This window comes from Sminthopsis crassicaudata, chromosome 2, assembly GCF_048593235.1.
Source record: "Sminthopsis crassicaudata isolate SCR6 chromosome 2, ASM4859323v1, whole genome shotgun sequence".
Taxonomy (NCBI): domain Eukaryota; kingdom Metazoa; phylum Chordata; class Mammalia; order Dasyuromorphia; family Dasyuridae; genus Sminthopsis; species Sminthopsis crassicaudata.
Window position 1 is genome coordinate 371,719,048 of NC_133618.1, and position 25,557 is coordinate 371,744,604.

At 34.7% G+C, this 25,557-nt stretch overlaps 1 protein-coding gene across 1 annotated transcript in view; it reads right to left on the minus strand.

Annotated features, from left to right (window-relative positions):
* Window positions 1-14,100: 14,100 nt before the first annotated feature.
* Window positions 14,101-25,557, minus strand: part of RCOR1 (REST corepressor 1) — a 92,876-nt gene continuing 81,419 nt past the window's right edge. The window contains exons 7-12 of the mRNA XM_074291207.1: window positions 25,253-25,331; window positions 23,491-23,685; window positions 17,683-17,760; window positions 17,396-17,453; window positions 15,301-15,530; window positions 14,101-14,571 (exon numbers count right to left, since the gene is read on the minus strand). Coding sequence (XP_074147308.1) covers window positions 14,530-14,571; window positions 15,301-15,530; window positions 17,396-17,453; window positions 17,683-17,760; window positions 23,491-23,685; window positions 25,253-25,331 — 682 coding nt within the window. The 3' untranslated portion in view covers window positions 14,101-14,529. The remainder of the gene's footprint in view (window positions 14,572-15,300; window positions 15,531-17,395; window positions 17,454-17,682; window positions 17,761-23,490; window positions 23,686-25,252; window positions 25,332-25,557) is intronic.

The window sequence follows — 25,557 nt, forward strand, 5'->3', positions numbered from 1 at the left end:
ATAATCTGTCACAATGTATTGCCGGCTGGTGTTTTTCCTCTCACCCCTCTCCCCCATGCCATGTGGTTTCTTTCTCCATCTTACACTTAACTCTTTTAGGGTGCTAAATCCCTCTATACATTTACCCTGCCAGGTAAGAAATACGCCAACTTCGTGCAATGTTCCCTTTCTCAAATTAACTGTGAGTTCCATTAGGGAACTTGTCTTTTCCATCATGAGTTATTAAAGTCCCCTTTCTCACTATAGAGTGCTTTCCCACTCTATTTCATATTTACCACTTCTGGTATCTATTGTATCTCTTTACTTTGTAACTTCTTTGAAATAAACCTACCTTTTAATAAGGAGAATGGCCATTATGAATTCTTCACATGACCAAACTCTAACATTGGTGCTTACAATCTCATCATTTGGTGCTAAACCCTTTTGAAAGCAGGAATTGCATCATGCAGAAGCAGAGAGAGGTCATGAAGGACCAAGGGTTCTTTTCTATTTGCCTTTGGACTTATGAGTGGCCACAGCCAAAGAATTCATTACCTAAAAGTCACCACCACTAGGTAGTGAGCTTTTCTCTAATAATAGACCAAACATTTCATAGAACCTGCCAAAAATTTTAGTGAGCAGAGCCAAAATTATCTCCATGCAATAAGATATTAGAGGAGGATGATCTGTAAAATAGGATGATAGTATCAAGGTTGCTTAGAGCCACAATGTCAATTATACAAACCAACTCTTGGATGAGAGAGAAGCAAAAAAGATATTTATGATTACTAAGTACAGTTTAAATTTCAACAATTCAAACGTGTCAGTCAAGAAACATTAAGCATCTAATATATGCTAAGCACTAGGAATACAGATATGAAAATGGCAGTACCTATACAATGGGAGAAAGATAATACATAGTATTAAAAAAAAAAAAAAAAAAAAAGTTGAAAAGAGGAAGACACATTAGTATGATGAAGTCCAGACGTGAAGAAGCCCAAAAGAGAACGACTGGCTTTGAGAAGGAAGTTTTAGGAAGAGCTTCAGTCAGAGGGTACTGATGAATTGTATCAATGATGATGTGATCTTGCAGGATGATGAAGATGTCAAGTGTGTAGAACCACACCTGTTCTTATCTCTCTCAGCTAGTGGAGGCCCAGGGGAAAGGTCTTTATTAGAAATTCTGATTAAACATAGATTTGCTGTCAAAAAAGAAAGCTTTCTGGTTAAAAGGAGGCCAGAAGCTTCCTTTTAGGAGTGATTCCCACTCTCCTAAGTCTTTCCCAGATGACCCCAAGGAGTCATTAGCTTTATTTTCATCAACAGATAAATGAGAAAGTGACTGTAATCAAGTTTCTTTGGAGCTGCTGAATGCTAGCATTTGCATAGTTTTCAGCCTCCTACTTCAAGTCCCTCTAATCACAGCCATCCCATTATTAGACTAACTGGGGAACAATTAGAAATAACTTTCTATTCATTATCAGGTTATTAGTGCATCATTTGAGAGCAGCTGTTTCATGTGTTTTGCTTACCTTACTCTCATCTTAGTTACTGCACTGATTTCCCATGAATGATGCTAGGTGATGAAATCTTGAACTCCCCCTGACTCCTCTCAGCAAACATTCAATGGACTCACTATTGTGCCCTCTGGCAAGGACAGCTTGATAATCTGAAAGCAATTTATATATCCTGGAGGTACCAGACAAATCAGTCAAAAAATATTATTGAGGCTTCTATAGTTTGCAGGGATAGGCCATGATACAGAAAAGATAGGTGAGTGAAGATCAGCCACTGATTCAAGGTAGGGAGAAAAAAAAAGAGGAAAAGATAGGCTTTGATTTGGTACAGAAACTATGTAAGCCTATGTAAATCATTTAACCTTTTTGGGTCCAATTTCCTCAGCCTTAAAATAGGATAATGCCTCCAATAATTAAGTCAGAGATCAATTGAAATATAAAAATAAAAGTGTTTTGCAAACTTTTAAGGTATTACCATAGTCTCTTCCTTGAGTTCCATTTTTGTCTCTTCAATTGTCTATTCAATATTTCAAACTGGACTTGGGGTATCTCAAACTCAGGAAACCCAAAGGAGAACACTATGTTTCCCCTAAAACCCAGTCATTTCTTGAACTTCCCTATTGCTGTTGATAACATAATCCTTTTGGTCAAGATTCACAATTATGGCATTATCTCTGACTCTTCCTTCCCCCCACAGACCAAATCTTGACATTTCTACCTCCACATTACTATATTTACCTATATAGTTCAAGTCATCACCTTTTGCCTACATCCTAATTGTTCTCAATACTTAACCTTCACACAACTGTTAAAATAATTTTCCTATAGCTAAGGTCTGACCAATTAAGTCCTCTGGTCAGTAAATTCTAATGATCCCTATTGCTTCTAGGATTAACTTTTAACTCTTCTGCTCAGTTTATAAAACCAATCAGAATCTGATTCTAAACTACTAGTTCTTTTCCTCCCCATAATGTATGGTCCAACCAAAGTGGCCTTAATGATATCTAGCAATTATATAGACCTTAAATGCTTTACAAATATTAACTCATTTTATTCTCACAATCACTTTGGGAGCCAGGAACTATTATCCTCAGTGTACTGATAGGAAATCGTGACTAGTAAAAGTTGTGAGACTTGTTCAAGGTCACAGTCTCCAAGGACAAATTAGGACCCTGGCATTCCTTACTTGCTATTGTAGCACCTTATTATTCTTCCTGCCTCTTTGTCTTCATAGTGATATTTGGAATGCATTTCAATCTCACCTCTTGCCTCTCAGGGAAACATTTCCTTCCTTCAAAATACTGCTTGATGGTCAAAAGATATGAATGGACAATTTTCAGATGAAGAAATTAAAACCATTTCTAAACATATGAGAAGATATTCTCACTATTGATCAGAGAGATGCAAATTAAGACAACTCTGCAATTGACTAAGATGACAGGAAGATAATGAATGTTGGAGGGGATGTGGGAAAACTGAGTCACTAACTCATTGTTGGTGGAGTTGTGAACTGATCCAACCATCCTGGAAAGCACTGTGGAACTATGTTCAAAAAGTTATCAAACTGTGCATACCCTTTGATCCAGCAGTGTCTATACTGGGCTTATATCCCAAAGAAATATTAAAGAAAGGAAAGGGACCCACATGAGCAAAAATGTTTGTGGCAGCCTTCTTTGTAGTGGCAAGAAACTGGAAACTGAATGGATGCCCATCAATTGGAGAATGGCTAAATAAATTATGGTATATGAATGTTATGGAATGTTCTATAAGAAATGATCAGGAGGATGATTTCAGAGAGACTTGGAGAGACTTACATGAACCGAGGCTAAGTGAAATGAGCAGAACCAGGAGATAACTGTACACAGCATCAACAAGATTATACAATGATCAATTCCGATGCAGGCGACTTTCCAACAATGAGATGATTGATACCAATTCCAATGACCTTGTGATAAAGAGAACCATCTACACCCAGAGAGAGGACTCTATCATATCATCCAGAGTGGAAACTGAATGTGGATGACAACATAGCATACTCTTTTTCTTGTTCACTTGCGCTTTGTTTTCTTACTCATTTACTTTCTTTTTTTTGATTCAATGCATCAAGAGAATTGTATAAATGTTTATACCTACTGGATTTAACATATATTTTAACATATTAAACATCTAGGGGAGGGGATGAGGGGAAAGGAGAAAATCTGAAACATAAAGCTATGCAAGGGTCAATGTTGTCAAATTATCCGTGCATATATCAATTCCTCTATAAATGTGACTTGAATTTATGTACGCATGTACAAGTTGTATAGGTTGCATCTCATGGCTAAGCATGGTATCTGACTTTAGTAATCAGTATTTGTTGATTATTGTTATAGCAATTTACAAAATTGCTTGCATTATTCTTACTTAGCAAATGAGAAAACTAAGTGTTTAATATCTTCTTATTCAGAATTCTATCACACTATACTGAAGGAATACTCAGTTTTGCAGGCATTCAGGGAAAGAGGGGCTTAATATGGTTTGCATTAAATTTCCTCTAGGGCCACTCTCCCAACTTACTCTCATATGGTACTTGTAATTTGGAGTAGTCCTCAGAGAGAAACTGGTACTTCAGGTTCTAGGAGTAATCCTATGGTGGCTATTACTACTACTACTATTGTAGCTCTCTCTATATGCTATTCAATAACAATTAACTAGGAGGCTTAATCAGTTTCTAAAAAGACATTTACTAGGATATTATTAGGACAGCTGGCAGAAAGCCCCTTCTTTCCCCAAATACCTTTTATAAACACACAGAATATCTGTTGGATAACATGCGTGACAACCTGAAAGTCCTAAGATCCTCGCAAAAGAACAATTTCTCTCTGTTGTATTTGACTAGAAGCCAAATAAATCAGGAAGCAAGGTTGGAATACAAAAAGTTTAATTACTATCAGTTGATGGACAGTAGCTACCAGAGGGTAATGGTGCCTAAACAAAGGAAGACATACATATATAAGGTTCTCTGATCCCTTTACAACAGCAAAAGGAGCCTCTTAAGTAAAGCTGCTCAATCATTTTCCTTCCTTAAGAGATTGAGTATATCCAGTGATATGGGGGAAAATGTGTTGATTAGGGGTTATGTTAACTATATGAACCTTAAGATTTCAAATGGGATGATGAGATTAATTCTGAGGTTAGTCTTAGAAGAATATCCTGGTGGTGAGGGAAATATCTAAAATAATGGAGGCTTCCTTCAAGAAAGACTCACTAAGGCCCAGTCTGTGGGCTTCTCTGTTTCCTTGACTTTTAAAGTTAAGATGTTTCCCTCAAACTCATATTTCACCTCAAGACATACATAGTAAAAATGGGCTCAAACTTGAGTAAAATGGTAGAAACACACTGGTAGAATACATATGTTGAAATAAATTTCAACTCCTGATTGTGAAACTCCTGGTATTGGAAGTTCTTTCTTCAGACAATCCTTGTATGGACTGGTAAAACTCTTTGCTAGGCAGCCACTCTAGGTTCTCAAAAGTCCCTAAACTTCTTGGGACCATACTTGGTATTTACTTTGCAGCTGCCTTCTTCAGATGATGGTTTCTTTACATCTGTGTCTATTCTTGGCTTCTGCTCCAGGACAGATGAATTATTTTTCAATATTTGCCTTCTCTCTCCTAAACCATTATCATAACCTCTAAATTAGTCTCCCAGTTTCCAGATTTTCTTTTCTTCAGCCTATCCTCCATAAACATCAAATTTAATATTTCTAAAGCACAAATCTGATCATTCTCAAGCATCTTCTGTGGCTCCCTATGGTCTTTAAGAAAAGACACAAAGTTCTCCACTTGGCGTTTAAAATTTCTTAAGAGCACAGCTCGAGCTTATCTCCCCAAACTTTCCCACCACTTTCCTTCATTCATTCTTTATTCTAACCAAACTGGTTGCTATTCCCCAAACTCAGCATTCCATCTCTCACTCTAGTATATTAGCACAGACTGTTCTCCCACGCATGGGATGCAATTTTTCATCTGTGCCTTTTAAAATCCTTAGGTTTTCCTTCAAGAAATTCATGTACTTCCTCCTAACAGAAGCCATTTCTCATCCCCCATAGTGTTTGTTCCCTCCTCAAATTATCCCCATAAGCTCTTACATTTGTTTTTATATCCCTATTACCTAGCACAGTGACTGCCACAAAATTGATATTGGAACTGAACTGAGGAAGGGTTCAGTTTATTTTGGGGGGAGAAGGGAAGCGAGAATTGTGAGAAATAGATGGCCATTTGGTTTCCACAGTTATGAAAATTAAATTGGAGAAATGAAAATGAAAAATGAGAAAATTGAAACTCTACAGGGACATCAAAGAATAATTAGGGATGAATGTTTTAGATTTGGACAGGAACTCCCTGGATTTTGCCCTTCTCTTCCTCTGGTTATCTTCCTTCAAAAGAATGGGGGTAGGGACAGGCTATGTGATAAAAGTAGGGAAGTTTCCCTCTTGGACTGGGAAGAACTGGGAGAGTGAAGATGTGACCAACAGCAAGAGCTCAAAGAATCAAAGAACTGCTCTGATTACATTTTGCTTAAAATTGAGTAAATTACATACCTTCTAAGAGAGAATAATAACCTGGAAAGGATCCTGAAGAAATAGGGCTAACTAAACCACATAAAAAGGCTTGGCCAGGCCTCTGTAAATGTGTTTCCATTCTATAGAATTGGGATATATCCATTCTTGCAAGAATGAATGCATTCAAAAGGCCAATACAGACAGGGAATCTAATATGTACTTAAGAGGAAAAGCAAACTAAGATTTGTGGCTTCATGCTCAACCCTTTTTTTCAACTGTAAACTATATGGAAGTATTCATTTTATTTGGTGTTTAGGTTTAGGATTTAAAAAAAAAATTTTTTTTAAAATAGCAACCTGATAGAGAAGAGGATATCTGGAAATAGGTATGAATACAAAGAAGAGATGAGAAAAATTAAAATGATATAATTGACAGTGATGTAAACACTAAGCGATGCAGGCACCAAAAGTTGAAGTTCAGTCACATAAAGAATTCACAATGGCCATTCTCTCTGGCAAAAGGTAGATTTCTTTAGAGAAGAGGTTTCAGACAAAATGAAGGGATACAATAGACACCAGGCTATTCTGAAAGGGACTCAGCACCCCAGAAGAGTTAGTTATCTGTAAGGAGAAGTGGGGTTGGGAAGCATAGTGAAGTTAGGAGAGATACCACATGGCAAGGAGGAAGGGAAAAGACACAATGAGGCAGAGTGCTGTGGTAAACTGACTCAAAGGAAGGCAGCAGCCACAGGATGATCCATTAAGTAGATTTTATAGGAAAAATTTAATCTGAGACATCACTGGGAATTCTGACAGGGCATGGCAAAGTAAGACAGCTCGAGACCTCTAGGGTAAGTCTCAGGGGTCTGACAAGACTAGGATTTCCAACTGGATGGCCTCCCTAGAGGGTAGGATCATTGGAGCTAAACTGATCTTTCTGTGTCTTCTCCCAGCTTGCCTCAGGATCAGTTCTAGAGTTTCAGTCCAACATACCATTTCAGCACCTCATCAACAGGACTGGGTAGGGATGAGAGAGAAGACCAAAGATTATTTCTTAGCTTTTGAATATGGATTACTGGGTGTTGATGCTATTCACTTGGGCAAAGATGTGGCTAGGTGTACAGAATTCTCACAGATTTTGGTTTAATTTTTTTTTTAAACTCTTGGCTGGTGACCTGATCCCGACTCCTCTTTGCTGCCTTGCCTGTTTTGGTAGGGGAAGGAAAAAGAGAAATAGAAAAGGGGGAAAGAGAAGAGGGATGGGTTTTGAATCTGTTAAGATTCTGGAGATGTCCAGCAGGTAGTTGGAAATATGGCACTTGAGCTCAATTTCCAGGTTATCTAACCCCTTATCCAAAAGGTTATGATGAAAGATTGTAGTCACCTCTGCCTCATTTTTCTTCCTGTCAGCCATATTTCCTGTGGTTGAACTGTCATTGACCACTAAAGTGGTAACTGTTAAAACTTTTAAGTGATATTGAAGAACTAATTAAAGCCATGCACTTTGCACGTGGAAAAGTGAGTTCCAGAGATGTCATACATTGTTCATAGGGAAACTAATATTGGAAACCAAGGTGTCTTGACTCAGTCCAGTTAATATCTTTTATATCATACTATGCTGCTTCATAATTCTCTGTAATCTATTAGCAGATATTATGAGGGAAAACTATATGTAACTTGCAGAAAATAAAATAATCTCAGTTGCCTGAGGAAGATTAGGTTACTTTATACTCCCTCATAGGACTGGCATAAAGTCCAAATTAGAACTTGTAGGAGAGGATAGTTAGGGAGGTGAAGGGGAGGACTGCAAGAAATGTAGTAATAGGGCAATGAGTACAGAAAAGTTTCCAAGAGAGGGGAATATTTATCATGACTTTTAAAAAGGGAGACTTCATCATCTTTGAAAAATTGTGGGGGGAAAAAGTAGGAATTTTTTTTGGAGTCAATGATTTCTTGATTTAGGATATTTTAGAAAGGGAAAGGCTAAAGTTGGCCCTCCCTGATAGAACAAGGCAACACTTCAGGCTCCTCCCTTCTAATCATGTGTTTTCTGAACAACAGTGATTAATGTTTAAATATGTTGAAATGTTTGTTGTTTTTATGAAAGGCCAGGCAATGTGCTAAACATGAGATATAAAATAAAAAACATGACCAAGGAACTCACAGCTTAAGGGTAAAGTTCATTAATCAAAGGAAAAATAATGGTAATTCAATTATCTTCAATATCTTCAAGATAAAAGGAAATCAAGAGTCAGGTCTCACTGTTAGCCATAAAAAACCCCAAAATTACTTAGATTTAACTCAACATTAATCCCCACTTCATCTCCCATTTCATATATATATATATTACTGGTCTTATACCTCAATGAGATCAAAGGTATACAACAAGGTGCCATATGTGAATATTTTGTTGTACTTTTTGTGAAAACAAAATTCAGTAAATAGCCATTAATTGGAAAATAGCTAACCCCATTATGGTACATGAATTAACAGGGGTAAAAAACAATGACTGACCTAAGAAGAGTTAAATCAACTGATATACAGCAAATAAAGCACAGTAAGAATCATATCCTGTCAGGTCCAAGTTGCAAATGTTTTTGTCATAAGGCAGAGTTCAAATGTGGTAGAAAAGGAAAGGATAAGTACATAAGGCATCAATAAAATGTTTAAACTGCTGCTGCTGTCATGATCTTAAAGCATGACAAAGTTCAGAACTTGCCTCCAGAAAGCTAAGTCAGAATTAGATTCATAGCATCAATGCCTAATCAAGAAATGAACTTTGTTCAGAATGATATGTTACATTTTTCTTCTATCTTGTATACTATTCATTTCCATATTCTCTTCTTGACATACATAAAATCTTTAACATGAAAACAATATACATGCTTATTAAGCTTTATCAGTTTTAGAAAAAAAATTTAAATTTAATTAAAATTTTTAAGTTTAAGTTTTTCTTAATGTCATTCAGCTTTTAATTTTAACCTTTTCATCATGTTTGAATTTCTGGATGAAAGTTTCTCAGGACAAATGATTTAGAAACTGAAAGTTATCTTGTTTGGTCACCTTATCTTCATTATACTTTTTCTTGTGAGGTCATGTCAAAACTGTCACATATGCATAAAAACTTGTTCTTGAGATGTTCTTAAGGCAAGGTTGCAAATAGAAGAGTTTTTGTCATGAAGCAAAATCTAATGAAAGTTTTTATGCCTTGTGATTCACAAATGAATTTACCTGGTTACCTAGAGCACAAATGGGAAGGTATCCACTTCTCATTAGCCCAGTGAGCATAACATATACAATGGGGACTCTTGGAGGGTGACCACCAATGCAAGAAATTATTTGGGCTGGCATTATCCTTATAGATACTGCTTCCTCTGATGAAATTATAAAAAAGCCAAAACAAACAAACAAACAAAAAAAACAAAGGCAGATCACTGTAACTCTAATCTTTACCTTCAGTAGAGTAAGGTTCTTTGGGTGGGATAAGACTTTGCCCAAATTTTGAGAATCCTGGGGTTCAGGAATGGCTAGATGACTTCAACTACAACTTCAAACTTTATTCTTTCTTGCTTAAAGTTATTAAACAATTGCACCTGTAGTAAATCTCTGATTGTTCTTTCTTTGCCTAATCCTGGAAAAAAAAAAAAACAGGTACCTAGACTAATGAACATTCTTTAAAATAGCCACAACCTAACTCATATCAGCATGTGGGTCACCCGAGAATCAATTTCAAAATGCTACAATGGATCTTTCTTATCCGTATGAAATATGGGACTAATACAGACAAATCCAAAGCAAATGACTATGTCCAAACCTACATTTCACAGTATTAAACTCAACAAATATTTTGACTGAAAAGTAAAAAAAACAAACAAAAACAAAAAAAAAAAACAAAAAAAAACATTAGTGAGGTCCCTTATGAACAATATTAATACCATTTTAAGAGCTATGGCATTTGTTGGCTCTTCATGAAACCGAATGTAAGAGAAACATAGTTGAGTTTGAAAAGGGCCATGGATAAGGAGATTCTCTTTCTGCTCAAGTAAATGATATGCTAGAGAAACTTCAGAAATAAAATGTGCAGAGATGTAGAACCCAAACATATTTGATTTCTTTATCTCAGGAAGGGATTAAGAATGAAGAAAAGAGGATTCAATAAAAGGTTTGTTAACTATTGAGGTAAAAAGAAAAAAAAAAAAAGGGGGGGGGAGACACTGCTAATTTTCAGTGATGACATTTTTGGTAAATTAGCTTCCTGTCAATACTAACTCCAAATCTAGAAACAGAAAACACCAGTTTAGAACATTTCACTGTGGGAGGGAGAGGTGTTTTTACTCCATGTTTTATTACATCCATGGCTTGAAAAGGTTTTATTTGATATCAGCAAACATTGCAAATCATAGAAAAAACTGAATTATGCAGAATTTCACATGAATTTTCCAATCTCCACTATAATTTCATTTACAATAAAATGATATTCAGAAAAACAAGTTACCTTTTACCTTTCAATGGCTTAGCAAATTTATAATGCTATGAACATTCACCACAATAAATGTGCTGAATAATAATTAAAAAAAAAAATAAACAGGCCCAAGAGACATTAAAATATTACTTACAACAGCATTATTACAACATACTTTCTTTAAAATTCCAACATGTAATTTATCACTTCAAAAGCTATACAGCATTTCCATTATATTTGCAAACTTAACCTTATACATCTTTTAAAATCTTGAAAAACTTTTTAAGCTGTCTAAAAGCACTTAACAAAATTGATAAAATCTACATAATGGAATAATACTATACAATCCAGTATAAATTTTCATCTTCAGAGAATATGACTGTAAACACTCATTATTATACAACATGCATAGACTATACTGACCTTCCTTCTTCTGAACTGTTACTGCAATTGTGCTTCACGATCAACAGAAAAAGCTCCACAAATCCAGGGAGTGGCTGAAAGATTGTAGGCAATTAGGCCCCTGCATGAGATCATCAGCATCAGACTAGCTAAAAACTACCTCAAGTCAATAAACAGGGATTAATTTTGTTTTAAAAGCTTGAATCCTAGGTCATTTGTCAATAGACTTTATAACAAGGGGAAACTGAGAGGCTCTTACTTCTGGTTGGCGCCATATGTAGGGCCTTGGCTCAACTGAGGAGTCCATGGCTGCCCTGGGCTTACCTAGCAGTGGCCCAGTGAGCTGTAATGCACTGTTTGGCTCATATTTGGTGTGCAATTATACCAACAGTATATCAGATATTTAGAAAGACAAATAAAGGGCACAATTTAAATTTAAAGTGACAATGAGTATATTTAAGTGGTATAGGTATGTTTAAGAGAACTTTTTAAAGGACATTTTAAAAACCAGTTTGAACACCATGGTTAAACTTTTAAAATCCAATGACTTTCTGTAGATTAGAGGCTTATGTGACCATTAAGGGATCCTCTGTGTTGAAAACTTTTACAAGTAACTTATCACGAAATCAATATCTTTATTGGTATGAACTTATTGAGACACAACACAGTGGTTGTGATACATATACTACCTATGGCTCCTGTGGACCAGAGCATATACTGTAATTGTCCACAACTGCTCAACTATTAAGCACAACTGAGGCATAGTCATTTCCTTGGTTAAGAGAGCTATATTACAAAATTGATCACTGTGTTTCAGAAACAGTTAACACAATATTCAAGTAACGAGGTGTTTAAATGGTTAAGTGGGGAAAAAAAATTTACCTAGTACTTTACACACCTATGAAAAATTAAATAAAACAAAACGTAATTTGCTTATGCATATGTAATACACTTTATATCTCTGAGGGATTCTAAACTAAAAGTTAAACTATTATTTGCTTTAATGATACTATATTTTGCACAATAACTTATAATTAGGAGAAATAAATTCCCATTTCCACAAAAATTTATAATTATGACATTCACATTGATAGTTTTTAAGAAAACAAAATTTAAGTGAACATTACATCTTCTGCAGTTATCATTGCAGACTTTCACATGTCTGAATGCCACCATTTGATGCATATAATTCTTGATCCATTAAAATGGGTCTTAATATAAATAAGACCAAACTGCTTAGCTTTTAAAGCTAAGTGATTTCTTACATTTAAAACATCATTGCAAAGACAGTGTAATGAAAATCAAAGGTAAAAATACAGTGCTATCTTATATATATGGCTACAATGGCAGCAGTCAAGCAAAGATGGGTCACTTATTTTTTCCTTTTTTTCTATCAAATGAAAATTATATGCTATTTATTATTCTTTAGGGAGTGTGCCAAAACATACCTGCTAGGAAACATAAATGGTAGCTTGATGGGACTGGAGCCTAATTCACTAAAGATAAGACCTGGTGGTATTAACCTGTTTGCCATTCTAAATCAATAGGCAATAGCAGCTGGCTTCCAAAGCACTGCCATAAAGAACTATTTTTTAATCAGAGTATCTGTGATAGGAAAAATGAGGTTTTTAGCGAAGCCAAGGGGACTCTTACAGCAATAGTTGCTGCTGTATTGCCATTAGCATAGAGAAAGCATGTACTGTTGCTTTGGAAAGACATGCAAAATTGTCCCCTAATTCTTCTTCCCTACACCATCCCTTGCCAATTTCCCAAGTCAGCAGCAGGCTGGCTATTTTTTTTTTTTTTTTTTTAAAGATGATTATTCTAGTGTTTGATGATTCCCACTGTCATCATGCAAGAGCAACCAGTTGCTGCTCTCTTATCTTTCCTCTTCTGATTTCCTCAATAGCTTCCACTAAGTAACACAGACCTTGTTTAGGTGCAAAAAGGAAAAGAAAACATTCTCTTCCAACTTCGGTACTTGAATAATCTTTCTTGAGAAGCATTTCTAAGAAATTTACAGTTCCCAAATGACCCTCTTCCTAAGCAGAGGATCAATTAGCTTAAAAAGCAAGGTACACAGAGGGACTTAAAACACATGACCAATTTTAATTGCATATTTTAAGTTCTTAAAAGAATATTGTACCTTAAAGCATCTGGCAAGCATTTTTTGTTTTTGGTATTGAAAACAGAAACTAGAAATCAAAATTGATGATACTAGGCAAAAGTTAATTATATCCAGAAAATAGTTTGAATTTAACATGGATCTCAATCTGTGGCTTGCTAAGTTTGCTCCTCCTTCACCTTTCCATACACAAGGTCTGGTTAAAAGATAATCTCTTCTCCAAAGTTTTGGTTAGAAAATGTTTTAGCAATCCAACCAATTACTACCTTGGAATATCTTTCTTATTAGTCTTATTTGATCAGAAAAGTGACCAACCATTTCACACCCTATTCTCTGACCCATGTATATTTTTGTTATCTCATGTTGGTGCATAGGTACACAAAAGGGGTTGTGATTGAGAGGCAAATTGTACAAAGAAGAAAGGGAAGTGCAGTGAGCTTTCACCAAGTAGTCACCAGTCATTGAATTACTCATAAATAAAGAGAAATTCTAAACCTATGCTCCTGTCAGGATCTATGGCAAGCACACTCATACTTGCCACCCCTCAAATAAATACAAATCATCTTTGGCAAGCAGCAAGCTTTAAGGAAAGAAGATGACATTGAAGCATAATGGTGATATGGATGCCAAATGTAAAAGGCACCAATTCCAAATGGATGAGCACCAGATAAAAGTTGTTTGGATTCAATCTCTAGGGAGTGCTGAGTAGAATGTAGGGAAAGGTGTGCCTGACCAGGATTACAATGCAAAATGATGAGTGTGGTGGCACTTGACTTAACCAAACCTTGAAGCTACAGTATCCAGGTTGGTTTATTCACTATTAGTGAGTTTTCCACCAAGACAGATTATTAGGGATTGGCTTAAAAGAGACACCTGCCATTAAACCATTATGGTCTAATAATTATAAGCCATCATTACAACCTAAGTTGAGGAGACCATGAATGGCATTGGAACGCTGAGCACTAAAAAGTCACGATGCAGTTTACAAACATAGACTGTTTTCAGAGAAAGCATGATGTCTCAGGGGGTGGTCAGTTAACTCAAAAATGAATAGGAGGCTCTTCCTGGAAAGCTAAGAGTGTCACTATTATAATTACAATATGCAAAAAACAAAGATTACAGGCAATACAAAGTTAGACCTTCTGAGCTGACTCTTTTCCCCCATCCACTCCCTGCCGATTACTGTGAGACTACTGAGAGAGTAGCTCCTACTTATGGAGACAGTTCAAAAATAAATCCACAAGTTATGTGGGATGTAGTGATTCTCCCCAGCATTCAGGCAGGTACCGATGAAATGAAAAGCATACTGGGAAGTGGAGGCAATGCAGAGGAATGAGCAAAGAATTAAGGCAGTTGCAGCACAGGACTGGAAGTGTTTGCCTTTTTTGGTAATAGCTGCTTGTCCACATAGGTATGATGCAGATGGCTGTCTGAGGTTCGGTAATACCTGATATCTTGAATAACAGTAGTTAATGCAAATTATTCTAAGCTACTCAAGTCTTTCATGAAGCGGATGCATATCTGACATCAAGAACAGAAGTAGCCTGTAGAGGAAGAGAAAAATCACGTATTAGACAAAATAACTAAGTGGGCATCAATGGAAGAGAAGCAGTACAGCAGAAAGAGTGGTAGATTAAGGTAGGAAATCAAGGTGCCCAGCGCACTATGTGAGCTTTGACACTAGCAATAAGCTAATAAGAGCTAAAACATACAGCACCACTTTAAAATTTACAAAGTACTTTATATATATTTACTTGATTTTATTATAACAACTTTGTGAAATAGGTGCTACATTACTGATAACAAAACTGGGAATAAAAGAGATTTACCAATTTGTTCATGAGTCGTACAATTAATAATATCTGAATAATATGGGAAAGATACTTTAAAGAAACACTGGCTTATAAATTCTGATCTACTTCAAATTACAACTTAAAGTAATGAACTTTTTCTAGTTAAGTTAAATTGATTGTTATTATAGAATCTACATTGCATATTATTACCCAAAAGTGACCAGAAATTGATTAGAAGGTACAGATGTAAGAATATTTTTCTATATCAAAGATATCAAATTACTGATATATCTAATTCACAAGGAACTATAAGCAAAGATTTTTCCAAATCTTAAAATATCACAAAAATGCGAAATACTTTTAGTTTCATTGTAACTGAAGGATAAAAATATTTCTATTTTCAAAATCACAAAGACATTAGAAACTGACTTGAACATTTGTTACCAAAGAAAAGAGCCAGATTTTAATCTATAGACTTACTTCCTCCTCTTCTTCAGGTATTTTAATGGGATTATCTGGGGACTTTATGGGTTTCTGTGTACTGGTTCCATTGGTTTCTTCTTTGCCATGTTCTGCTTCCCATTCCTGTAAGACTTCATCTATGTTGAAGCGGCGTCGGTAATTTACAAAAAAGTTTTTCACTTGTACCACTGATTTGTTTCCAATAACATCTGAGATCGCCTGAAAATCTCGGCCATATTTCCTGATTGCTAAAGAATTAAAAAGTCACTTTAGTGCCAAAGAATAATATTCCCTCTCCTACTCACTCCCAACAGAGAATTATACTAAGAGAAAACCTTTACAAAGAATGTCGAAAATTGTCTCTTCCATTTTATTTACTTTGCATATTATTGTACATGAGCCACTAAAATGTGCCACTTGGATTCTTGAAGACTAGACTATGGCAAGTTCTAAGAATTGGAAATGACTTTGAATATGGATCTGGCCTATTATCACTCAAAAATAAATCGAAATAAGTTCAGATAGGATCATAAGTAGAGAATTGGTAACTAAGTAACAATTTCTTCTACAACAACCAACAGAAGACAAAGATTATGACTTGATTCAATGTAATGAGTGCCCACATTGATGAAAGCACAAATTCCTTTGGTGCTAAAACATCATTAAATGAAAATTTGAAAAGTAATGGGGCTACCAAATACTCTACACTGGTTACAAAAATCATAAAGTGCCAGATTTATAAGTTTTTTTTTAAATTTACAGTAATTTTAATTTACAGTAATTTTTTTTAAAAATTTACAGTATGGAATTATATCAACCAGGAGAATGACTTTCATACTACATAATAATAATAATTTTGGAAAATAGGGATTGTCAAAAACATGGTTATAAAAACCTGAGAAATGAAAAATAGGTAATTAAATGCAGACAATGAACAGATTTCCCCAGAAGTTTAGTAAGTAAAGAGCTAATTGCCTAAGGAGATGTCAGGGTCAGGAGAGAAAGGGAGAAATTCCCAGAAAGACTCATAGGCAGGAATAAGAGTGGGCTTTTGCAAAGAAAAGGGCTACTTTTCTTTCAATGAAAGAACTATAATTTTCTTAATAAAGTAGCAAATTCTAAGCTGAAAGGGGCTTTAAGAAAAGAGGAAATAGGACAGATTACAGAGTCAATATCAAGACAAAATATTAATGGCAAATGGACAAGAAAGAGTATATAGTTGAACCGATCAACTCATAAAATACAGTGCCCAGAATACTAGTAGATTTTAGCAATTAAAAAAACATGCCTGGTATAGAATGAAACTTCAAAGGAAAGGACTGCGATGTTGATGAAAGAGGGTTATGAGGTGGCATCAAAGAAAAGAGACTATTTTAAAGCTTTGCTACTTACTATCCCTGTGAACTTACTGTATTTTGCCTGTGAACTTAAGCAAAATAATGGCTTTGGGCATTAGTTTCCTGATTTGTAAACTGAAGTAGTTGCCTTGATGGTTTAGATCCATTCTAGGGGCAGCTAGGTGGTGCAGAGCTGATGGCACCAGCTCTGAGATCAGGAGGACCTGAGTCCAAATGTGGTCTCAGATATTTAATACTTCCTAGCTGTGTGACCCTGAGCAAGTCACTTGACCCCATTTGCCTCAGAAAAAAAGTTAAAAGAAAAATTTAAAAATAAATACATAAATAAAAAAAAGATCCATTTCAGTTCTATAGCTATGATTATATGATATTATCAGCCCAGCATATTGGAGAGTTGGGCTGGAGGGGAAAAGAGAGGGGGAGAGTGTGTGCTATTGGAAAGACACATGAAAAGCACCTGTCAAAGGCCTGTCAGAGATGGAGTATATTCTGGAGAGAGACATTTCTATGAATTAAGCCAAAGACAGGTAGGTAGATACTTACACAATATACAAGAATCCCAAATTTAGTCTCAATTCAATAGGTTCAGGAAATCAGTCATAATGTAGGATCTATTTTCTTTTTGGATTTCATCACTGGTCCAAAAATCCACAAGGAAACAAAAAGTTCTAATACCCATACAGTCAGACTAATGTTATTAAGTCAACTTTATATACATTGCAAAGCAAAAGGAAGATATATAACTCCCTTCATACCTTGTACAGCAAGAAGCTGTTCTTCTGTGGTCCAACGTGCATTAAACTTCTGAATAACCTAAATTTCATCAGAATAAACTATTATTAGCCCATTTATACTTGAAACTTTATAAGAGAAGAACTGTTTTCATTTTCCTATTCAACACAAAATCCTAAAATATTGAAATTTTACACTTATCCCTCCCTTACCCCCAAAAAATTGATGGCCAGGAATAATAATAGATTAAATACTTTACACATTAAGTATCACAAGGTTATTGAGAAAAGGGGATTGTAATAAGTTTTACCTCTGGAAGTCTATATTGTTCTATTCCACCATCAAGTTTTTCTTTGAGAGCGCTGTTTGTCTGTTTAATATTCTGAATCTGAAAGTAGGGGGAAAAACTTTTTAAATGAATAAAAAACCTATGATAGTTCATATTTGTATCAACACTAGAACATTTGCTTAGTGCTGCCTCATAATATCACAAATTAGAAAATGTATGTAGCATAGATAAACTGAAGCTTGGCATTATTAAATAACTTGATCCAATTCTTCTAATTCTGGTACTCTTCTTTTTATGTATTATTTTTAAAATAAAGGCTAATGAAAATTATATCTGCGCATAGCTATAACATTTTAATCAATTTGCATGCATAAAGATATAGATGAAATCTCTGAAAATTGCAGATGACCTGAAATTTGATTTTATACCTGACAATGAAAAATAGTCAATATTCAAAAAGATCTTAACTGATTAGCAGTTTGACAAATAAAAGTTTCTGAAGGACTCTCATTCAGAAGAAAGATTAGGCTATTTCTACTTGTACTTGAGGAGCATAAAATTCAGAATATTGGTTAGTAGTTGAAAAGAGGTAAATTTAAGCTTGATTTAAGGAAAATATTCCTAAGAACAAACCAAAGAACAAAACTTTCTAAAAGGTGGTGTAGTCATTATTGTGCTATAAGAAATTATAAGCAGGATGATTTCAGAAAAACTTGGGAAGACTTACAAAGTGAAGCGAACCAAATCAAAACTTTGGTCACAGTAATAGCAATATGGACAATGAAGAATTCTACATGATTTAACTATTCTCAACAAAACAAATAAATATTAAATAAATTCTTAAAAGGTAGTGGATTCCTATTCTTTGGTAGCCTTCAAGAAAAGACATTTCTGAGTAGATTCCTTGTCAGATTTGTATCAGATTAAATGGCCATTAGAGAGATTATTTTCATTGCTAAGTATATATGCAAGATATTTTCAATAAAAGAGCCAAATACTGATTGATGGACTGTTGTGCTATGAAGTCCAGCTGTTTCAAATTTAAAATTAAGAAAATTGTGCTATTCATATCTTTTCAATAAAAAATTCTCCTACTAAGCACATAACCAATGCAAGTCAAAGAAAGAACAAAGGTAGTAAATAGAGTGCTGGATATGGAATCAAGAAAACTTGCTGAATTCAAATCTGGTGATAGAGGGAAGGAGGGAAGGAGAAAGGGGGAAAGGAGGGGAGGGAGGGAGGGAAGGAGAGAGAGAGAGAGAAACTTACTAGCTATATGACCCCCAAGCCATCTGTTTACCTCAATTTCCTCCTCTGTAAAATAAACTGGAGAAGAAAATGGCAAACCACTCCAATAATTTTCCAAGAAAACCCCAAATGAAGTCACAAAGATTTGGACACAATTGAAAACAACTGAACAACAAATTATGATATAAGAAAGCAATGCTGAATATCAGGATACAGTAAAAGAAAGGATATAAAGAATTTTAAAAACATGGGAAAAATTGTATGGGAAGGTGAGAAAAATAGCAGAAGCAAGAAAAAAAATTCATGGCTACAACGTAAATGAAAATCACTAAAGAAGTTCAATTCTGCATAATTGAAAGATTAATGGAAGTTCTAGGAACAAGATATTTTTCCATTCTCACAGTGGGTTGAGGGTCTACTAGGACAGAATATTGTATAGATTTCTAGACAAGGTTGTCATAAATAAGAGTTCAATCTAGGTAAAGGGGAAATGACAATGAAACAAAATTTGAAAGGGACACAAAAATGTCAATTTTGTTCCTACAATATTAAATTTAATGTTTTTAGAAAATGATATGAAAATTTTTTTCACATGTAATTGGCCTTTGTTCTTCCAGTCATAATGTTAACACCTTATTACATAGGAATATCTTGTTCCTAAGGAATATCTTGCTACCTCCTGGAAAGGTCTTCATAATAATACTAGCCATACTCCCTGCTGGATAAAGCAAAATGGGTAGAAGAGTATCAGTGACCATCTGGGGAAGTTTGATACAGTATGGCAGTATGTTAGTCACATGACATTTTATATACAATTTTAAAAATATATTGTTATGGCATAACCATATTTCATCTTTTGGAGGTGAAATATACATACTTTAAATTAGCTATCTACTTTACAGCTATACAACAAATATGTATTACTGTGTAAAATGCACTATAGGTCCTACATATATAAAAATTAAAAAAATGAAACAGCCTTTCATGAGGAAATTTAGCATCAAAGAGAAAAATATAAAAAGAGGACAGGAACCATTTGAGGGCCAAGAAATTGGTGATAACAAATAATGAAACATATGCCAACTAAAAAGAAAGGGAAGACAAATAGAGTATTATATACATTGTCAGTTATGATCATTGTACTGGATATATATTACTTAATTAATTTTTTTTATTAGAAGGAAGCATTTCAAGGGGCATGGGGAATGGAACTATTTTGTGAATGTAATAAGAAAAGACATTAATAAAACTTAGTTTTAGAACATCAATCAAAAGTTTAGGAAAAGAAAGGTTGCTGTCTTTTCAAGAAAAAGGGTTGGTCAACAGTGTCAAAAACTTCAGAAGTCAAGGATGATGAAAACTTAAAAAAAAAAAGTAAGTATTGCTATATTTAGCAGTTAGATTATTAACTTTTTATAGAACAGTGTTAGGATTACAAGGTGAGAACTCAGGTCATCTGGGCAATTCTCTAGCTCAGAATTCACACCTTTAAAAGGAGCAAGTTAATTGGCTGTAGGAGTTCTCACAAGCCCCGTTGAGTTCTCACTAGCCCATTCTCTGCTAGGATAAAAGAGTAGGGCAGTAGGGCAAGGAGTGAGTCTAGTCTGGGACAGAGTTGGGAAGGCAGTCAGGATTGGGGAAGGACAAAAGCTGGAGGAGATTCAGAGCCAGGATTCAGGAAGAAGAGGATTTGAGATTCTACCTTCACTCTGGCTGGAGGCTCCAGAAGCTTCCCAAGAAACCTGCTCACAGAGGAAAAGATTTTACAGAAAAGAGATCTCCTCCCAGAGAAGGATTACAACTGAGAGACCACAGGACCTTTACAGCATAGCTTTAAAATGTGAAGTCAGAATGCAAAGATTCAAGAAGTAAATAGGAATTAAATGAGCTTTATTATTGTGAAACATTCTAGTACAAGAGTTCTTAAATTGAGATTCATGAACTTGGTTTTTTAAAAATATGAAAATTCAATCCAATTGATTTCCTTTATAATCCTAAGTATATTATTTTATTCATTTAAAACAGAAGGGAGTCCAAGGGTTTCACCAGATGATTCCTGATATAATAAGGGTAAAAACTTCTTTTTCAAAGATAATTCAATGTTCAAATGGGACTAGAGGGTGAGGCAAATATGGAGAAAAAGAGGCTTTATTTTTCTTTTATGCTCCAAACAGACCAAGAATAGGTCAAAATAGGTCCTCTACTTAATCTCAGTATAAAGAACTGGTCTATTCTGAAATTACAATTTTTCTCTCCTATTTTTGTGAAATCAGCATGATTTCAATGGTAAGATAGTCAGCCTTTCTTTTAAAATATTTAGGTAAAATAGCACCTTGATCTTAGGAAAGGGAAAAGGAAGTCTTCCAAAGAATGATTACTTTTCAGAGCCTTGACAAGGGAAAATCCCTTCTGAAAACTATTAATATTACCTAATCCTCAATTTTCCTGCTTTATAAAGTAGGGATAATATTTTTATAACCAATCTCAAAGGTTTGCTATAAAGATCAAATAATATGGTGCATATAATGCTTTGTAATAATAAAGTATTGTTAAATTTAAGTTACTGTGGTCAGTATCCCAGTACTCACTAGTTGACATAACTGGCATAAAAGGAGGTGGTTGGCAAAACATAAATTGACATAGTTGATTTTAATTATTACATTAGACTAAGATTTTTATCTTGGAGAGAGTACAAGATACTGTCACAGTTTTCCCTTCATTTATTCTCACAAAACCTTGAAGATAGGAATAGTTATAAGCATCATTCCCTAATCCCTATTCTTTAGGTGGTACAGTGGAGGGAGGGAGAGAGGAACAAGGACTAAATCAAATGAAATCCAAACTAGTATTTTTTTAAGCACAGATTCCTGAAAGACTTGAAAGTCCTTCTCTCCTCCCTCCAGGCAATTGGGGTTAAGTAACTTGCCCAGGGTTACACAGCTAGGAAATGTTATGTCTGAGACCACATTTGAACTCAGGTCCTCCTGACTTCAAGGCTGGTGCTCTATCCACTGCACTACCTAGCTGCCCCTTAATTGCAAATTCTAATGAACTTTTCTCAATCTTCATACTTCTTGATCTCCACTTAATCAATGGCCTTCAGTATTCCTGATCATCCTCTTCTAGTTTTTCTGCTATCCACCATATGATTCCTCAGTATCCTGAGTCATCTTTCCCACTTCCCACATTATTTCAGTTGTTGGTCCCATCAGTTCCCATAGTTTCAATGATCTCTATACAGATGATTCTCAGAGATTTACTTGTCCAACTCTAAACTTTATTCCAAACTCCATCCTCACATTTCAATCATTTTCCATAAACATATTAAACTTAACATGTCCAAAACCTTTCTCTCCAAACCTTTACTTCTTCCTAAATTCCTTTTACTGTTGAGGATAACACTATCCTCCCAAGCCACTCACACTCATAACATGGGTGGAATGTTTGTATCTTCAACCCCCAATCAGTGGTCAAGTTCTTCTACCTTCCTAAAATCTCATGTCTCCTGACACTACCACCACCCTAGTACAGGTCCAGATCACCTTTTGCCTGGTCTATTGGAATAGTCTTCTGGGTAGTCTTCTTACCTTAGGAATTTGCCCACTATCTTTTGCAAGAAGCATTTTCCAGTCCTCCTCAACCTGAGTGCTTTCTTTCTGAAATTATTCTCAATTTATACTGTCTATATCTAATTTACACATTACTATTTGCTGTTTCCCCCCAAAAAACTGAGTTCAATAATGATAAATATTGAAGGGGATGTGGGAAAACTAGGACATTAATGTAATGCATTGTTAGCTGAGTTGTGAAATGATCCAAATATTCTGAAGAGCAATTTGGAACTATGCCCAAAGCGGTATAAAATTGTATATACCCTTTGATCCACCAATGTCTTTATTGGAACTGTATCTCAAAAAGATCATAAAAGTGGGAAATTAAGTAGATGCTCATTAGTTAGGGAATGGCTAAATAAGCTATGGTACATAAATCTAATGGAATATTATGGTTCTATAAGAAATAATGAGCAATCTGATTTCACCAGAAAAGCCTGGACTTACATAAACTAATGCTAGATGAAGTGATCAGGACCAAATGAATATTGTACACAATAACAAGATTATGTGATGAGCAACTGTGATGTACAAAGGCTCTTTTCAACAACGAGGTTGATCCAAGACAATTCCAATTGTCTTGTGAAGGACAGCCACATCCTGAGAAAGAACTATGGAATCTGAATGTGGATCAAAACCCAGTATTTTGTCCTTTTTTGTACTGTTGTTTGATCTGATTTTTCTTGTGTAGCATGATGAATATGGAAATATGTTTAAAGGAATTACACATGTTTAACTTATATTGGAGTGCTTGCTGTCTTGGGGAGGGAGGGAGAGGAGGAGAAAAATCTGGAACACAAATTTCTGCAAAGGTGATTACATGTCAAGTGCTTAGCATAGTGTCTGGAACAAAACAGGCACTTAATAAATAAATACTGGTTGATGGATTAGGAGTTTCTATGCCACTGAAATCATGGGTCTGATTAAAAACAAAATCTTAGGTGTCTCTTCAGTACAACAGGGCAGGTACCTGTCGTTTGATTGAAACCAATTCCATGTCCAGTTGTCTTAGCACAGTGGTAGCAGCAGTAGCATTGGCAGAAACTGCCTCCACATCTTCTTGAGAAAGAAACATTCCCTTAGGAGGTTTCCTCTTGGCCCTATTTTTAGCTTGTGTACTATGTTTTTCTTTTTTGATTTGAGGAATTGTCTCGGTTGGTGGTACCTGCAAAACAAATATTTGATAAATGACTCATGCTTAGAGAAATTTTGCTTTTAAAACAAAACTGAAAGAAATCCATTGTTTTACAAAATAACAAACAGCTCTCTTTCATATATAGTGCTAAAGAGGTACTATCAAATACATGCCATATAATAATTATATCTACAGATTTTAACATTAATTAGTTAATAAAAAGTCACCTAATGATTAAATACTTTCAAAGTTGACTCCTTTGTTTCTTTTACATAGAATATTCATTACTTCAGTTTGATTACTGTATCAACTAGGATGTTAAGACTCTTGAATAATTCCAGCAAATATGGGGGAAACCTCAGCATACTTCTAATGAGCTTTGCTACTCTACGTCTTTTTTTTTTTTTTCCTTTAAAGAACTTGGGCCTATTTTGTGGTCAAAGACAAACATAATAGCAACACAAAGTGAGCACTGGTAAATATTTTGATTTCTTTTTGACATAATCTTATATATTTCATAGAATAAGAATATGTCCAAAAAAATTAAAAATTTTATATCAACTTATGTTCATTATAATTTATCTGAAAATTATACTTAATTTCAAATAGAACTGGTATCGTTTTTTCATAATGAAATTTTAACCGACTAAAATGCATTTTCATTAAAAAAAAAAATCAAATCGCTAGACAAGAACAATAGTGGAGATCACTTCTGAAACAAAGATTTTTAGAAACAAAATATTACATGAGTTCTCAATAATAAGATATTAAATTATATGCCAGTAATTCTTTCTCTGTATAACATCATGGTTGTCTATTCAAGGTTGGGTATTTACAGCATTCCCGCTTTACTGAGGTTTGGGTCATAAGAATTCTGAGACATAATTAATCAACTTTCTTTCTTTTTAATCAGGAATTACTTATTAGTTATTATTTTATATCTATCCCTTTCTTATTGATGAAAAATCCTTCAATCAAGAAACATTTTCAAATTCCAATACATAAATATAAATCATATTCCAAACTTCATAGAATTATTTGGTTCCTCGAAGGAAACTAATAATTTAACACTTAGCGTCCAGTAGAACATCTGGCACTACTTATATTTATAAGACATGGGGAAATTTTTTTTTTTTTGAGGGAAAGGGTAACACCTAATTTTCATGTAAAAATAATGCTATTTATCAAGCCAAACCCTTTTCATGTTCCCCTTGTGATGAAAAGCATTTATTCTTCAAGAGTGCTAGTTAAGAATGAGGAGGTGACAAAGAAGAAATTGATCAAAAAAAAAAAAAAAAAAAAAAAAAAATCAAATGAGGAATCTTATCTTTATTGGCACCAGTTAAGTCAAATGGTTTAAATTAAAGATGTGGGTTTAGAACAGATGATATTACTAGAGAAAAATCTTTAATTACCTTTAACTATGCAATATGAAAGAAAAAAAAAATCTCCACATTTATCTTTTCTTCCTTGAACAAAACTGGAAATACTGTTGCTGTATCTAAACAATAACAAGTTTTCTGTGACAGATGTGTTTTTACTAGTAAAAATAGATAATGAATTGTAGTAGCCTTCCAACAAATTAGGGAAAAGATACCTCCTTTTTGCTTTCCTTGTTTTGATCAACCTCAATGTCAATTGGGTTATTTCCATTTGTTTCTTCCAGTTCATCCTCACTGGAAGACAAAAGTAAGTTACTGAAAAATTACTTTGTGATGATTCTACATACACACACATATAAGTTAACTTGGGATTAATTTGGTATACGTTTTAAACTTCTAAGAAAGAAATGACATTTAAACCCCATACTATTTCTGGACTGCATTATTTCATCTATTACAAAAACAAATCTGATTTATTTGATACCTCTCACCAAACCAGAAACTGAATAAACCGAAAATT